Source organism: Lycium ferocissimum, chromosome 6, assembly GCF_029784015.1.
Source record: "Lycium ferocissimum isolate CSIRO_LF1 chromosome 6, AGI_CSIRO_Lferr_CH_V1, whole genome shotgun sequence".
Taxonomy (NCBI): Eukaryota; Viridiplantae; Streptophyta; class Magnoliopsida; order Solanales; family Solanaceae; genus Lycium; species Lycium ferocissimum.
Window position 1 is genome coordinate 17,357,426 of NC_081347.1, and position 17,133 is coordinate 17,374,558.

The 17,133-nt window shown below is 39.4% G+C and overlaps 1 protein-coding gene across 1 annotated transcript in view; it reads left to right on the forward strand.

The window, feature by feature from the left end:
* Positions 1-7,248: 7,248 nt before the first annotated feature.
* LOC132061176 (protein TIC 214-like) overlaps positions 7,249-17,133 on the forward strand; it is a 16,538-nt gene continuing 6,653 nt past the window's right edge. Inside the window, 1 exon segment of the mRNA XM_059454034.1 lies at positions 7,249-7,615. Coding sequence (XP_059310017.1) covers positions 7,249-7,615 — 367 coding nt within the window.

The window sequence follows — 17,133 nt, forward strand, 5'->3', positions numbered from 1 at the left end:
CTTTCTTTTTTGTGCAGGTGTCCTCCTCTATTTCTTTCCCTCTCTCTATAAAAAATGATTCACTTTTTTTGTTTTGTTTTTGTTAGATCTGTCCGTTTCTTTCTCTCGCTATCTGCTACCCCCCATTGCTATTATGTCCCTCTCTCTATATATAAAATGAATCCCCCTTTTCTGTTGTGTGATATGTAGCTATATATATATTTTTTTGTTTTGTTTTGTTTTGTTTTTTTTTTTTGAAAACAACACAGCACCCAAAATCAAGTGGCCCCCCACCCCCCAATAATAATATTACCAAAAACGTGAACTCTTAAACGTGTGATGCCCCTCCCCTTTTGTGATAAGGTTTGTTATGAAAACTTTGTCATTTTGTGGTGAGGTAGTATAATTCCATGTGCTTTTTTTTCCCCTTTTGTCATCTTTTTTATTTACCTTTTATTTAAATGCAAAAATGAGAAATACTTAATAACTATTCCCAGATAAAGAAAAATAAACTATTTAAAAGAAAATAACTAGCTAAACAAAATTAAATCCTAAAAAAGCATATTTTTGTAATTTTTCATTATTTTGAACACAAAAGTTATACTCTAAAAATAGTAAATATTTTTTGCTTTTTGATTCTCGCAAATAAGCCTACTAAAATAAAAATAGAATAAAATCGACACATCAAAAAATAAAATTTAAAAGAAATATTTAGACACTATAAGGTGAAACACTCGGGGAGAGTCAAAATTATGTGTCTACAATATCTTCTGGTGCTGGTGATGGTGAAGTTGGAAAGGTAAATCTTCCTTTTGTTGATAGTGTGCTCCCCAAAAATCCTACTCACACTACTGATTTAAAGATTGCAAACGAATATGAAACTGATATGGAAAGAATGGCTATGGTTTCCGGGATTAAGTCTGATATTACCGAAGACCTTGTTCCTTCTATAATTGAAAGGTGTCATTGGAAGGATCACCGTGTAGAGGTTATTGTTCCTGAACCAGATAGACCCTCCACTTCTCATTTGCCTGGGTTTTCGATTATGTGCATCTACCCCTTCACTATTGGGTTTAATTTACTATTAACTCCGTTGATTGATCAATTATGTCGTCGTCTTCAAATTTGTGTAGCGCAACTCACTCTCGAAGTCTGGCGTTTGATTTAATTATATCAACACGTTGCTCGACTTGCCAACTTACAGCTTACCTTAGATCATATTTTATATCTGAACTCCCTTCATTTTATAAGGGTTTTCTATGATAATGTTTAGGGCCAGGGGCCTGAATAAGCTGTTCGATGACCTTGAGGATAGTCATGACCGTTTATGGTTTAATGAGTTTGTATTTATTCCTACTCACCAATTAGTGAGTAGTGATGTGGAGTCCTTTCCGGAGAAATGGAATGCAAGAGCTTTTAATCCCGAGCTGAATATTCCAGAGAATATTCATGCATTTACAGAAACAATAATCTGATTCTCGGCAAGTGCTAGAACTTGAGAATCAATGGCGGTGCAATAGGGCATTTGTACTTTGGACGATTCCGAAAAGAATAAAGGTATTTACTCTTATTGATCTTCTTTTCCTGATCACAATTATCCTCATTGTCTCTATTTTGTCTGGCTGTTCTACTAAAAGGAGACCATCATCAAGAGCTTTGATTCTTCCAAACGATGACGACTTGGCATTAGATAATAACTATTCTATTGTTAGAAAGAGGTCGAGTGCGGAGGCGGAAGGTTCAAAGAATGTTGGTAAACTTGTTCTCAAGAAGAGGAGATTGAAGAAGCAATCTTCTTCTGGTGCTTCTGTGATTGGGAAGACTGAAGGTATGCGTAGCACTGAAAGTACAGATTCCGAGGAAGAATTGCCTTTAATTTTGAGGAAAAAAGAAGAACTAACCTTTCTCTTATTGATGTGACAAATGTCTCAGAAGTATCTCTGATGAAGGATTCTGAAGATTTAACTGGCATCCTTGAAGTTCCTTCTCAGGAAAAAGATTTATCGGCTACTCTCCCTGAGGTGGTGATTATTGATGATGTTTCCGAGGTACCTTTCCAAAGTATGATCGCCGCTGCTAATATAACCGAGAGATTGACGTTGCCAGGGTGTAGATTGCCGATGTTCCCAAAGTTGATGCCTCTCGAGAAGAGGCTGAAGGTTCTCCTAAAGATGACACCTTCCCGTGCGATACTGCAACTCCTTCAGGACGATCTTCTGATCATGCAGAAGGAAAAAGACCTGTTAAAGAGGATTCACATGAAGCTGTTACTGGTGATGAAGCTCTTCGAGTTGATGATCCTGCAGCTAAGTGGATGCAGTCTTTTATTCCTCTCATTGTTAGTCACAACCGATCTTTCAGTTTATCCGATGATGCAAATTTATTGGCTAATCCTCATGTGATGAGAACTTTTGCCAATAATTTCATAGGACCAAAAGAACATACCGTTCTAAAGTATATGCCTACAGATCAGATGAACATGATTGCTTTTGGGCTTATGATCCAGGTATGTTTCTTTTCATCTTTTAGTATTTTGATCCATTTAACCTTGTTGACCCGTTCCCCAAGTCCCGTTAGTATGATCTATGACTTAATGAAGTCATTGGGTTGGTTTCCGCAGGGTTCAAGTGTAAATTGAGTCATTGATGGAGAAGCTAGTTAGCGAGTTAGAGTTGACCACAGTCAACGCCAGGTTAGGATTACCCCGTGTCAATGTTTTGAAAGTTCCAACATATTAATATGATGATTTTGAACTTGTCCACAAGTTTTGGTGAGGTTCCGAAGAGTTTCAGATGAGTTTGGGTTTTGTCGCGCTCGTATTCGATGTTTTCGCCGTAGGTCTGTGGATAGAAACGGCTCCATATTGATCAAACGACCTTTTTTTTGAGTGAGGTTTGAACCATTAGATCCGTATAGAAATTACGAAGCCATAGCAAAAAGAATCATCGCGTTTGGCCTCCGCATGAGGGAGTTATGCCCGTTTTCGTTCGGGTTGTTCCGGCTGCCGGGCGTGGACAAGCCCGACCGCTATTGCCCGGTGACCGATGGGGGCAGAATGTCCTATTTTAATACCCCAACTCCTACCCCGGTATCCCCAAGACCCCAAAGTCAGTTTTCAAAGAGAGAAAGAAAAAAATTCATTCCATTCTTTGGTGAAAGCATCTTGGTGGGTAAGTCCCCATATTTATTTATTCCTTTTCCTTTCTTCTTCAAGTTCCATGATTATTTTAAGGTCCATCAATGGTGGGTGAAAATCCTAGAACCCTAGAATTAGTAAACCCTTAAATAATTAGTGGGTTGTTAATTTTGTTGTTGATTAATCATCTAAGAGTATAGATTAACACTTTCTACGAAGGGAATTTGATTTCTTATGGTTGAAATTGCATATTGAGGCTTAGGGTTCTAATAAACATGGAAACTTTGCCCTAAAATCTATTTTAAAGGGTAAATTTGATTAGAAACCCATGAGTTGAAGGTTAATGATTATAGAGATAAAAGTTATGATAAATTCACCATTAAAGGATGGTTTCATCCATTGAAAAGGGTAGAAGTAAGTGGGTCATCTTCCCCAAATTTTTGTTCTTATTTGAATACATGGTTTATTGCTTACTTAGCATCATATTGTTAGACTTTGACCGTTATGAGGCGCTTCAGAAATAGAAGGCTCGTGTGGAGTAGTTCGTGGCTCCTGTTCTGCATTCGAGGTAGGTTATGGCTTACTTTAGTTAGGCTTTGATTAGTGAAACGTATGTATTGTGTAGAATTGACGGGAGAAAGCATGATTAGGTCTTTGGACTTCGGATTTTGTAGGCTCGTCGCCATTACGTTATGTACTGAAATATGAGGTGTAGTTGTATTCATACTGTGGTGATTCGGGATGAATTTCTATTAGGTTATTTGTTGTTGATGGTGGCTTGTTGCCTTATTATTGTGATTAGACTTATTGCCTAAATTATCGTGTTGTACTCAGTTCTCTCTTATTGTGATACATATTATCGGAGAAAGGAAGGATAATGAGTTTAGGCTTGGATTGTGATATAAACTTATGACAGTACGTAGATGAAAACTTGATGTATGATTCTTTTCGATGATAATATATAGAAAAGTGGAGCTTCTTGGTGATCTGAAGACTTAGTTGTGAGGTGTACTTGCTACATGTGGAAGTAAAGAGGGACATAGACTATTATGTTGGTTGAGACGGTTTGTATGATTCATTTCATGGCTGAGTTGATCCAAGTCTTGATATGACTTGTGGCTTTGTGACTTGTACCTTATGTTGCTTTATTGGTTTGCATTGATTTACCACGTTTACACTCATTTATGTATTTATACACTCATACATGGTAGAAATGGTTCGGAAACGATCCATGAAAGACTTGTGGCATGATGCCTTGTGTTTGACATTGATATTGCTAATTTTTCATAGTCCATACATACTGATGAACTGGAATATGTTGAGACATATATTGTGATGTGAAATTAGTGAAGAAGTTAATATAATCTTCTTGTTGAACTTGTGATACTATTTGATACATGGACACTATGGGTCCCTTGCAGGTCATGACTACTGAGCAATGACATCAGTTAGCATGTGTGTACAGTATGTATTTGGTCAGTCCATTGCATTACATTGCATTGCACATCATCATATTTTGCATTGCACATCATCATAGTTTGCATTGCACATCATTACATTTTATTCTGCATTTATTATAGGGAAAAGTGTTCAAAACACACTTAAACTATGGCTAAAGTTGCCACAACACACCTAAACTTTGCGGGGGTCCTATAACCCCCCTAAACTTATTTTTTGTGTATTATCTACGCTTTCAAATGGACAAAGTTACCCAAACTCGTTTGAGTGTATGCACGCGCTCCATTGCAGGAAATTTGATTTTTAGGCGACCAGCTTAACGAAAGGAGATGAATCCGGTCGTTATAAGTGCACTTATAGTGACCAAATTTTTTCCAGTCGTTAGAGCTAATTTTTCTTTCAATTATCGTACCTTTTGCTTTGTGCCTTTTGTGTTGAGTTTGTGCCTGTTCAAGAATTTGTGCCTTTTGCTTTCCTTTGTGTTGAGTTTAAAAGATTTAATTATTCTTCAATTGGGTATTTTTCATTTCTCCACTTTCCAAAATTTCAAACCCAAAAAAACTCCATTGTAACGACAAAATCAAACGGGTCTTTTTCGATATTATATAAGATTTGTGACATTGTCGACATTGAAAACATAATTAATAATAGTGGATTAAGATAGTAGAACCAAGAAACAAAAACTCCATTAGGGACGTCGAGTTTCGACTTGAAGCTTTGATCCGGGTCTTCAAATTCCGGATTTGATGAATAAAATTATTGGTTGCTGATTGTTTGAAGGCCGAACTCGAGCTAGAAGACGTACGGAACGTGAAGAAGAACTGAACGACTCCATGATTGCCATGAACAAAGCTTGAAGCTTCGAACTCGAATTTTCGGGTTGCCGCAAATGAGCTCCATTTCGAGTGGGTGATATATCAAAACAACTAGAACGTCGAGAGGAATTCGAATCTGAAATTTGGTGATGTTTGGTTGAGATTTGAAGTGCATTAGGATCAAATTTCAGTCCAGTTCTCTATGAAGAAGATGAATAGTAATTTGCTGCCCAGATTTTGCCAAAGTTATCATAACACACCTGAACTTTGCGGGGGTCCTATGACCCCCCTGGACTTATTTTTTGTGTATTATTTACACTTTTATATGGAATCTTACTCGGTCAAAGAGAGTAGATACAATCGCTTGTACAGGTCACCATATAAAAGCGTACAAAATACACAAAAAATAAGTACATGGGGGTCATAGGACCCCCGCAAAATTTAGGTGTGTTATGGCAACTTTGGTCATAGTTTGAGTGTGTTTTGAACTCTTTTCCCTTTATTATATGGCTCGTTTAGTTCTTATTTTGGTGTGGTTTGCTAAAACGGTTGTTGTGGTATTGATATGTTCATTGACTGAGTTAAATTGTGGATTAGTGACTCTACCTAGGGAAGGAACTTGGACTTGTGATTATCAGGTGAGATTTTTTAAACTTGATAGATTGTGGATTAGAAGGTTCATCTTAGGTTGTGACTCTGTTATAGGATATTCTGTGACTTGAATTTGAGTATTAAGTGCCTATCAGTTTATCTTGTTGATTTTATGTTTATATACGTGAACTAATCTTAATCGGCTTATGATGCTTACCAGTACATAGTGTTTGTACTGACACTATTTTGCTGCACCCTTTTTTAGTGCATATTATGTTCCAGAGATTTCATCCAGACTACATCTCTAGCTTGAAGCCAGTTTACTCTATCAGATCCGAGAGTGAGCTTCTATCCATCCCATGCCACCTGAATATCTCTTTTTTCCAGATGTCTTCTTTCATTCCAGACATTATTTGTTATATTTGAGATATACTTCATTCTTTAGACATCGTTTGTTAGAATCCTTGTACGATGACTTTCAGATTTTGGGGGTGTAATAGTTAGACTTTCACACTTATGTTATCTATTAGCTATGACTTGTTTTATTTATTTATTTATTTATTCATTCACATTGAATGTTAATAAATGATAAAAGAAGTTGAAATTGGCTAATAATTAATGGGTTAACGTGTAAGGGTTCGCCTACTAGTGATAATAAGGTAGGTGCCCGCACGATCAGTAATTATGGTCGTGACATGCTCTATAGATTTTCCTCCACTAAATTTTCCTCATAGATTATAACTTTTAATAATATGCTTGGAGGCTCAGACTTATTTGGCAGGAAGTCTTGAGCGTTCTGAGGGTGAGTCCAAACACATTAATAAACTCAATGAAGACAACGCCGCTCTAACTTAGGAGTTGTCAGCTTTAAAAGCAAAGCAATCTCGCTCTGATGCGGAATTGAAAGAAGCCAAAGCAGAAGAGCCGATGTGTACAAAGCAGTGTTGAAGCGTCTTCAAGATCAGGTATCCGATTTTCAAAGACTAAAAGTAGAGATCTTCGAGAAGGATACGACCATCGGCAATTTAAGGGTGAAACTTATGCAGACGGAAGCCAAATTTGAAAAAGCAAGCGACGAAATCCAGAATCTCCAAGATAGATTGTCTTCTTGGAATGCCGAATTCACCGAGCTTGATCCAAAATTTCAATCATTACAAGTTAAAAGCATTCAAGATTCTGGGGGATCTAACTAGAGCTTTGATTGATTTAAATCAAAGTAAGAGATACATAGTTGCAATTGAGGAGAAGTATACTTAGAAAGATCTCGAGATGAAAGCTTTATTGGAGAAGAAAAATATATTTGTTACTAAAATCTTGAGAAAACTAGAAGATCTGCAGGAGCGCGGGAGGCAACTCATGTACCGAAAAGACAAGTATAAGCAGAAGGCCAAGGAATTGGAAGAAGTCCATGCCGTAGAAAAGCAAAATGTTGTTAACCTGACTGTTCTTGAAACTCGCTTCAATTTTCTTAAAGGCCTTGATCTTTCCTCATTTGATCATGTCAACGCCCTCGCTATTGCTGAGAAAAAACTAAAGGACGCTCGTGATCTTCTCGGTGACATGTTCGAAAATGAGAATGCCGAAAAAGAAGATGATGAAGAGAAGGTTGAGGAGGAAAGTGATTCTGGGGATGCAGGTGATGATTTGCTTTTTGAAAAGAAGATTCCATCCAATGATGATCATACTTAGATCATTTCAGAGGCTCCTGTATTTTTGTTCCCTCCAATGTTTGATTGTTTCTCTTACTTTTGCTCCGCTTGGGTTTGGCGATTTCTTTGTAAGAGTTTTGTTTTGTGTTTGACTTTTTAATGAATGAAGCTTTTGTTTATCCATATTTCATCTTTCCCTTTTTATGATAAATCTCTTGTAAGATTTCTTTGGTTAGAACCTTTTCCCGGGTGATTAATCCGTTCCAAAATTTTGACCTCAGAATACTTGTAAGGAGATTTTTAATTTTACCACAAATATATTCGGGAAGATGGTTTGAGCATCTTACTCATTACGAATAAATTCTTCACTCGTAATGCCAAAAAAGAGAGCCTCACTTATAATGAGAAATTTGTTCTATTTTGTGAAAAAGAAAGTTTAAACAATCTACTTGCTACTTAATCACAAGGTAATTTAAAATATAAAAGGCAAAAAATACCTTAGGTTGCTGATGATTTCGGCGAATGGAGCTTATCATTGTTGGCATCTCCAAATATTTGGAGATAAAGATTTCCTCTATGGATATTGGAAATAGTGTCTCACTGAAGTAATCCCGTTAGTCCCTAGTTTAGGTTTTTTGGATCGGAATTCAAAAACTAACTGATTCGGGAATATCAAAAGATCGGAATCTTTTGTCGTATTTGGTATTTGAAGGGGCATCATGCAATTATATTGCAAGATTCTTTCATAATGAATAATTTTTGTAACGCTTGTACTCAATGTTTTCCCGTTATGGCCTTGTACATTTCGCATTTATGTTTATTACATGAACTGTTATCATGCATGTATATAATCCTTTCTTTTTCTCGGCGAGACGGTCTGGTTCCCGTGGATTCACCTGAGTTTTGGCGGGAAAATAGGATATGACTAAGACTGATTAGACAGTTAAGTTTTCCGATGATTCTCTTCTATTCGCGTAACATCTCATAATTACCTGCCATAAAGGCTTTTCTGAAACTATGTCTTTTTCTTCTAACAAAAATCCCTCTAAAATTCCATTTAATCCTTTTGAATTAGAGACTCTTGCTAATGTCTTTCTTCCAACTCGTTCCAATTATTCTAATGATTTTGGAATTTTCCACCACTCCTCTCCCATAGAGGATATTGACTCCTCTATTGCTCCTGAAAATATCTCTTCAGTTGCTTAAGAGTGTGGTTTAGGTCCTGATATCATTTTAACTGTTGATAACGGGACAAAACTCCATAACCATGTTGATGGTTTTAATTTGATGCCTATTTTTCCTTTTCTTATTGGGTTTTTGTTACCCATTCCTCCTGTTATTTGAGGAATTTTACTGCCGATACAATGTGTGTGTTGGCCAAATTGCTCTTGATACCTGGCGATTATTTTATTGCCTCCAGTTTTTAGCCATTAAGGCTAATCTTCCTTTTACCTTGGATCATCTGATCCATCTATACATTCTTTTTATTTTTCGGGGTGGCTTGATCCATTTGTTTCCCCATGGAGAACCTAACCTAATCGACTCTATCGATTCCGGCGACGTGAACCGATTGAAGCGATTTGTCAAAATTAGAACAGAACTACTCCATCGCCCCTCCGATGATGTTTTCCCGGAGACGTGGAACCCAACTCCTAATCCTGTTAATCCGAATGAGATTGCAGACATTCTTGATTGGATCACGGGTTTGTTGAGAGCCTCTCGAGATGTTATACTATAATGACCCCTCCTATCGTTATGGGAAATGTAGGATCACCCTACCAAGTGTAACTTTTTCAAGGGTAGAACGAATGAGTAGAAACTCAATCGTGTGAGCTTGTGAGCTGAAACTTGACTTGTTTGTGGTTGTTACTTGATTTCTTTGAGTCCGTCAGAGGGTGACGTAGGAAATTAGAACTCCGTCGGGAATTCCGAGGCCATGGATGGATTCGTAGAATGTCTTTATGTGTATGTACATGTTTGTTTTGTGTTTTGAGGCCTCTTTGAAGCGTGGAGCTTACATTTGGAATATTTTAATGGGATTTAAGGTATGTCTCTTTAAAAATAAAATCCTTTTTTAACATAAAGGTAATTTATATGTCTCTTTTGCAAATTCTCTTAAAATATTGATTCTTTATAAAAGCATATTTTGAATGATATGATGAATTGGTTTTACACTCTTAAAATCTATTACATGTTTTGATTAATGGTTAATATGCGTGAGGGGATAAATCCACATTAAACCTTGATTGTATTATCCACTATATACGTATATGAAATCATAATCGTTTCTTCTAAGAGATGATCAGTGATGATGGTTAATTGTTGGTATTGATGATTTTACAAAGAAACTATGACAAAGGAATCTTGTTTAAAGAAGTGGAAACATTTTCAAGATTATCTATGAAATTATGGATTTTCATAATGGCATAATGAACTTTAATGCTATTTGATGGAGTGATTACTTTGAAACAAATTATGAATCGGCTTCTATGCTATGAATTTTGTTATTGTGTTTGGCCTAACTACTCGGGAGAAAGGGTAGCCACTATAGATCCTAGTGTGGTAATTGCCTAGCCATTCGGGAGGAAGAGTGGCCGCAATTGGGTTCGCTACCCAGAGTGCGGTTTATGCCTAGCTATTCGGGAGGAAGGATAGCCACCGAGAATTACATATTCCGGTGTGGTGCGCTGTGTTTAGGGAACCTCTACGGTCATCCCTTCGATGTGATTGATTCTTGGGCCTGTATTAGCATGTGTGATATTCTTATTCTCTCATGGAACGTTGACAATCATGATCAATTTGAAAGGCATAATTAAAAGTTGTAACTTGACAAAAGGCTTTATAATCTGTTTTGATAATTCTTATTGAGATACACAAGCTGAATAACTGTTTTTATATTGATTAATGGCTTTGTAAACTGTTTAACAAATGATATTAAGAATCATAAAGTGGAATGACTGTTTTTATACTATCTTTTTAGAACTGATTTCTTTATGTATTATTATATTTTGTTTTTATATTACTTGTTGTCTCCGAGGCACTCACTGAGTACGATAATACTCAGGCATACCATTGTTGTTTTTGATGGTATGTTAAGTAACGGAGAAGAGAAGGTTCGTGATACTCTCGACGCTTAGGAGAACTTGCTGCTGCTGTTGATTTGGTGAGCCCACATCCTTGTTCGTCGGACACTTCCTGTTTCATTTATTATTCTAGATTTTCGGGCTACGTCCCGAAGTTAGATGATTGTTGTGTCTCTTATAAGCTCCATAGATAGTTGTTAGAATTGTGGGTAGATTGTCAAAGTCTCGTACGACTTAATGGGTGTTTGCCACGTTTACGACTATTTACTTATATTAGACTTCCGTTGATTTTATTTCATAATTGTGATCATGATATATGCAGTTACTTATAACTTTGTTTAATTTAATAAGGAAATATTATTAAAAAGAAACTTGATGTTTAATTATTTTATAAGGTGCTTCCGGTGTTTTTATAGCATCAGATGTCTGTTACGTCCAGGGTGGGTTTTAGGGCGTGACAGATACTACCTTGCTGCATTCTTTTGAGTGCAGATTGCAATACGGAGACTGCTACCCGCCCTCACATCTAGCGTGGAGGACGTTTGCTGATAGATTTAGGGTGAGCTTCTTCCCATGCCAGGCTGCCCGAAGATCTTCTTCTTATGATATCTTTTCTTATTCTAGAAATTATGAATTTATTAGTCAGATTCAATTCCCTAGACATGTTTTAGATTAGAGTCCTGTACGATGACTTTCGAATTTTGGGAATTTTGTAATAGTTAGAACTTCCGCACTTAATTCAGTATTTTATGGCATGACTTATTTTGTTCATTTGATATTTGAATAAGTAATAACTAATTAGCTTGGTTAATATAAAATTGAATTTGAATGGATAGATGTCTTGTGTGTTGGTTCGCCCACTAGAATTTAGTTGGGTGCCAGTCATGGCGGGTTGGGTTGTGACAGAGTTGTTATCAGAGCTTTAGGTTCATCGATCTCGTCGTATAAGGACATGTCTAGTAGAGTCTTGTGGATCGGTACGGAGACGTTTGTACTTATCTTCGAGAGGCTACCGGACACTAGGAAAACTTCCTTTTCTTTCTTTCTTTCATGCTACTTGATTTCAATTGGTATTTGCTGATTCAAATTGACATCTGACTATCCTTCATTCTCTCGCAGATGGTGAGAACACGTGCGGCAGCAGCTAGAGGTAAAGGTGGGAGGCGGAGGGCGCCCTGGGCGGCATCCCGGTGGTTGAACTCCGTGCCTCCGATGGTTCCTAACGAGGCGGTGGAGGTGCGGCCGCTCAAATTTCAACGAGCGGCGCCACACTGGTTCCGCCGGGGTACAAATCGGGGGGTATACCAACGCTATGGCACAAGTCGTAATTGGTTGCATGAATTAGCACGGTGCCGGAGCTATACCCGCCGGTCCGGCGACAGTAGGGGCGCGGGGAGTAGCAATCCTGTGTCCGGACAAGCACGAGGCTCCGTGGTTCAAGATGCGAAGAAGAAGGTACCTCATTTGGAGGAAGTTCGGGGTTTTGAGGCTCGTCCGAGGCTGGGTCATAGGCCGTTGATGACCGGCAAGGAGCATGATCGTTTTGAGGTTCACAAAATAAAGCCCTTCGTGTTCTATGGTACCGTGTCACGACCCAACCGGGAGGTCTGCGACGAGCACCAAGTGCTATCCCACCCGGCGCCCTTAGCATACTTTCACATCATATCTAGGTGAGCCACATACTAAATCATGCTTTTCATTCATCATCATTCTAGTCTCATTGGGTAATAACACATCTATATCATCATTAACAACTATGCCCATACAACTGTACATAAGTCGACAAGGCTGTCAAAATGATGTCCAAAATATAAGCCGACAAGGCCGAATATATCTAACCATATACACAATGTTTACGAGCCTCTAAGAAGGGTACATCAATTCATAACATATAGGCGGGACAGGACCCCGCCGTACCCGTGAATATATATACACAAAAGAATTTATACCAAAAGCTATAGCTCCGAATGAAATGGAGCTCCGCTATGCAGTCCCTGAGAAAATACAGCCATGGATCAAGTCTGTCTCCCTGGCCACCTGCGGGCATGATGCAGCGTCCACAAATAAAAGGACGTCAGTACGAAGAATGTACTGAGTATGTAAAGCATGATCAATATCAATGTGTAAGCATAATCGATATATGTGAAATAACACAGGATGAGAGATAATAGCATCATCATCATAGCACTTACCTGCTTTCCATAGGGACGTTCCATTTCTATTGCGTATTCACGTACATACATTCATATCCGTGCTCATTTACATATACACTACATATACATAGCCCTTACTTGGAACTTACATGGTCTTAACATATTCATACTCTCGTTGATGTCACATACATAGCATAATCGTACTCATATAGATGTCATATACATAGCTTATTCGTACTCATATAGATGTCACATACATAGCTTATTATATAGCGTACCCGACCACGAAGGTTCGGTGTTTCACGTACCTGGCCCTACCAAGGCTCAGGGTTGTTCGTACCCAACTGCAGTGGTGTGCGCGCATCGTTATACATAGGTATACATATATATATAATATTCATTATATTCTACCCGGCCATATAAGCTCGGTGTTTACAATAGCCTTTCATGGCACACATACATATTTATTATATTCTACCCGGCCGTATAAGCTCGGTGTTCACAGTAGCCTCTCATGGGCACACATACATATAAGCTCATATTTATCTTTAGCCTTTTTACTATCGTCATTCATTACCTTCTATCCTTAGAGTATTACTCGTCATATAAGGAACTTAGTGCAATCGTATCATTTGAGCATCATAAGCTTAATAGCTTCTAGAGATAGAATCATTAGAGAACATCGCGGGCTCATAGAAGGAGAGATACTTAGCCAAAGAACCATGCCTTATGAAAGAAGGGTTAGCCTTACATATCTTTCCGTGCAACTATTCTATCACTTGTACGTTCTTCCTCAAGACCCACGTTCTACCTTCATCGTTGCATACTCATATTAGATAATAGATAGCTTAGCATTCATGACTAATTCTGTGAGAAAATCTGACAAGATCTCCTTTATTTATATGACTTCCTCGTATTACACATCAACTCCCAAACATCAATAACAACATTTACAATATCATCACAATAGCCTTTAGTCATCTACATTACTCTTATCACAATTCACTAATTTTCCATATTCATAGTCATAACCTCGACAATACGTTCATTCACATACAATGTTGATTTCCAGTTACCTCAACATCGCTTATAACATGATCATATTCACAAAGCATCAAGAATCGTAACTCATTCCAAACATTTACCTGTGTTGATACTATTCACACATTCATGACCCATTTCTTATATTCTTTTGTAATCCAAATGTTTCAACTTCCAAATACTTTAAACAACATAAACATCATAAAACTCACCTTAGATAGCGTAGGATTGAACCTGGTGGCATATACCTTCACTGAGCAAAACCCTAGATTTTCCCTCACTTGAATTCCTTGCATTTGATGAACTTTAATGGGTTTTCTTACTTTGATTCACTTGTTTTGATGATAGGAACCTTTGATTTCCTTTGGATTCTTGTTCATGAAACACATATGATGCCCTAGAGCTTTAAGAGAGAAGTGGAGAAGTGTTGGAAATGAAATAATGAAGTTGGAATCATATTTATAAACTTGAAACATTTCGTACTGTTTAGTGTCTCCACCTGATCGCTCCACGGTGCCGCGGAACCTAATGTTGTCCGTGAAGCTGATCGTGGTTCACGACCAAACAGTCGCGCTCCTTCGTCGGCAGTTTCACGGACCCATCCACGGCCCGTGGAACACAATGCTGGCCGTGGAACCTGGCCGTGAAACCCACTGCTTCACCAAGTTCGATCCCGTCGTCTCGTTTGATCTCCAATACTTATGGAACCTTCTTAACACTTGTTTATCACTTCATTAACAATCTAAGGGGCATTATAACTCTTCCCCAACACATCATTAAGTTGTCATCAACTTACTACTCATAAATCTTTTCCGATACTTATCGCATACATGGCCTTCTCTTGGAAACTTTCTCGTCTAACATTAAATGTCTTTAAAATCTTATTTAGAATCATCAAATGCTACTTCTTACTTATTGAAACATCGTATACTTCGTGCTCCTCATTAGCTTATTCACCATGCATCAACGAAAAATTGTTCGAGGTGTAACATACTGAGTCAGAGGACGCATATGAATTCATCATCGATTAAGTTTCACGAGAGTTCCACAAGACAGGGGCGGAAAAGACGGCGGTAGCTTGCGACCTTCTAGTTCTCGGAAGCGATGTCAAGCTTTGGTGGAGGGCACAGGGAGTGTAGGGCCAACCGGGTCTCCTCCGTCGACTCGGGGTTCGCCTTTTACCTCCGTGCTCGGATAAGTATGTTCCGCGCGTACTGGCGGACCGAAAGAAGAACGAGTTCGCTATCGTCGATCGGGGAACCGACGGCTGTCGTGGCGTAGTCCCGTTTCCACCCCTATTATGATATGCTTTGCATTGTCGCCCACCGAGAGGGAGAGGACACAACAGCTCGTGAAGCGGTCGTAATATCGGCTTCTGGGCTATCGCTCTTCAACTTGTAGCCACCGGGGCTTCATTCTGTGAGATAGGTGAGCATGTCCGTACTATTAAGTATTAAAAGTGGAGACACGCGGCCAGGCAGTATAAAGCATGCCCGTAGGGGCGAGATATTCGCAACTCCTTTCAGGGGTCGTAGTTCGCGTGTATTCAGTGGCATCCGGCTCACCCACGACGCAGCACCTCGGGGGCCCATCAGCGGGCGAATTATCAGCCTCCACAAAGACGGAGGCTACATTACTTCATCGCCTTCTCCGTTCAGCGGCCTACGCCGGACCGTGCTTGCTTCCGCGTGCGAGATGTGCATTCCAAGAGGTATTATCCCGTACTTAGACAAGAGCGGGCAAGGGACCCGCATCGTGCTTCCCGAGCTCAATTTGCACTTTTATCGAGGTAAGGATAGCGCACGGCGGTGCGCGGGGCGCGCACCACCTGCAAGAGGCGGCGCTCACACCCCAACCGAGTGCGGCCCCAAGGCGGGCAGAGGCGGACAGCAGTCCTTGCGGGCGGGGCTCGGGACGGTAACGGTAACGTAGTTCGACAGCACGGGAGGACGCGGTCATTTGTACGCTTTTCCAGGTATACCCGAATCTGAGGCCTCCGATGTGGTTATCGCAGGTATTATCTCAGTTAATGATCGAATGACTTATGTTTTGTTTAATCTGGGCTCTACTTTTTCTTATGTATCTACCTATTTTGTTGTGGGTTTGGATATAGTGTGTGATACTCTTGATGTTCCTATTTAGGTATCTACCCCTGTTGGGGACTCCCGCGCGGCGGATAAAGGCTTCATCGGGCCGCGCGCGATTAATTTTATGGGGTATAGTACTTAGGCGGATTTGATGAACTTAGACATGGTAGATTTTGATGTTATTTTGGGTATGAGTTGGTTGTCCCCACATTATGCTATACTAGATTGCCATTCTAAGACTGTCACACTAGTCATGCCCGGGGTGGCTAGACCTCGGCGGGTAACCTTAGTCCCCTCCCAAGTTAAAGCAACATCCTCGTTCGTGCCAGAAGCGTAGAAAAAAGTTATCTATCTTATCTGGAATATATCCGTGAAACCAGTGCGGATACTCCATCCCTTGATTCAGTTCCAGTGGCATGCGAGTTTGCGGATGTGTTTCCCGCCGACTTACTCGGTATGTCACCGGATCGTGACATTGACTTCAGAATTGACTTAGACCCAGGGACTAGTCCTATTTCCTCCCACCTTATAGGATGGCACCAGCAGAACTCAAGGAATTAAAAGAGCATTCGGTAAGATCTTCTCAGTAAGGAGTTTATTCGCCCCGCTCTCCGCGGGGTGCCCCGTGTTGTTTGTTAAAAAAAAATGATCGGGTCCATGCTACGCGTATTGACCATCGTCAAATCGAATAAGGTAACTGTCCAAAATAAGTATCTCATTCCCCGTATTGATGACTTGTTTGATCAGTTACAAGGAGCTTCTGTGTTCTCAAAAATTGACTTAAGGTCAGGGTGTCATCAGTTAAATATTCGGTTAGAGATGTTCTAAAAATGCTTTTCGTGACCAGAAAGTAAGCACTACGAGTTCTTGTTACGTTCTCCGTTTACAATGCCCCACCGCGTTCATGGATTTGATGAACAAAGTTGTGTTTAAGCCCTATTTAGACTTATTCGTAATAAGAAACCATTGATGATATCCCGTGTACTCTAGAGTAAGGAAGAGTACGAGAAACATTTTCTCTGAGAATTGGTCCGGGCGATTGCGAGAGAAGGAAATCGTATGATAAATTCTCCAAGGTAGTTCGGGTTTTCTTCGTTTTTCGGGCTGTTATTTCGAAAAAGGGCTAATGGATCCCCGTTTT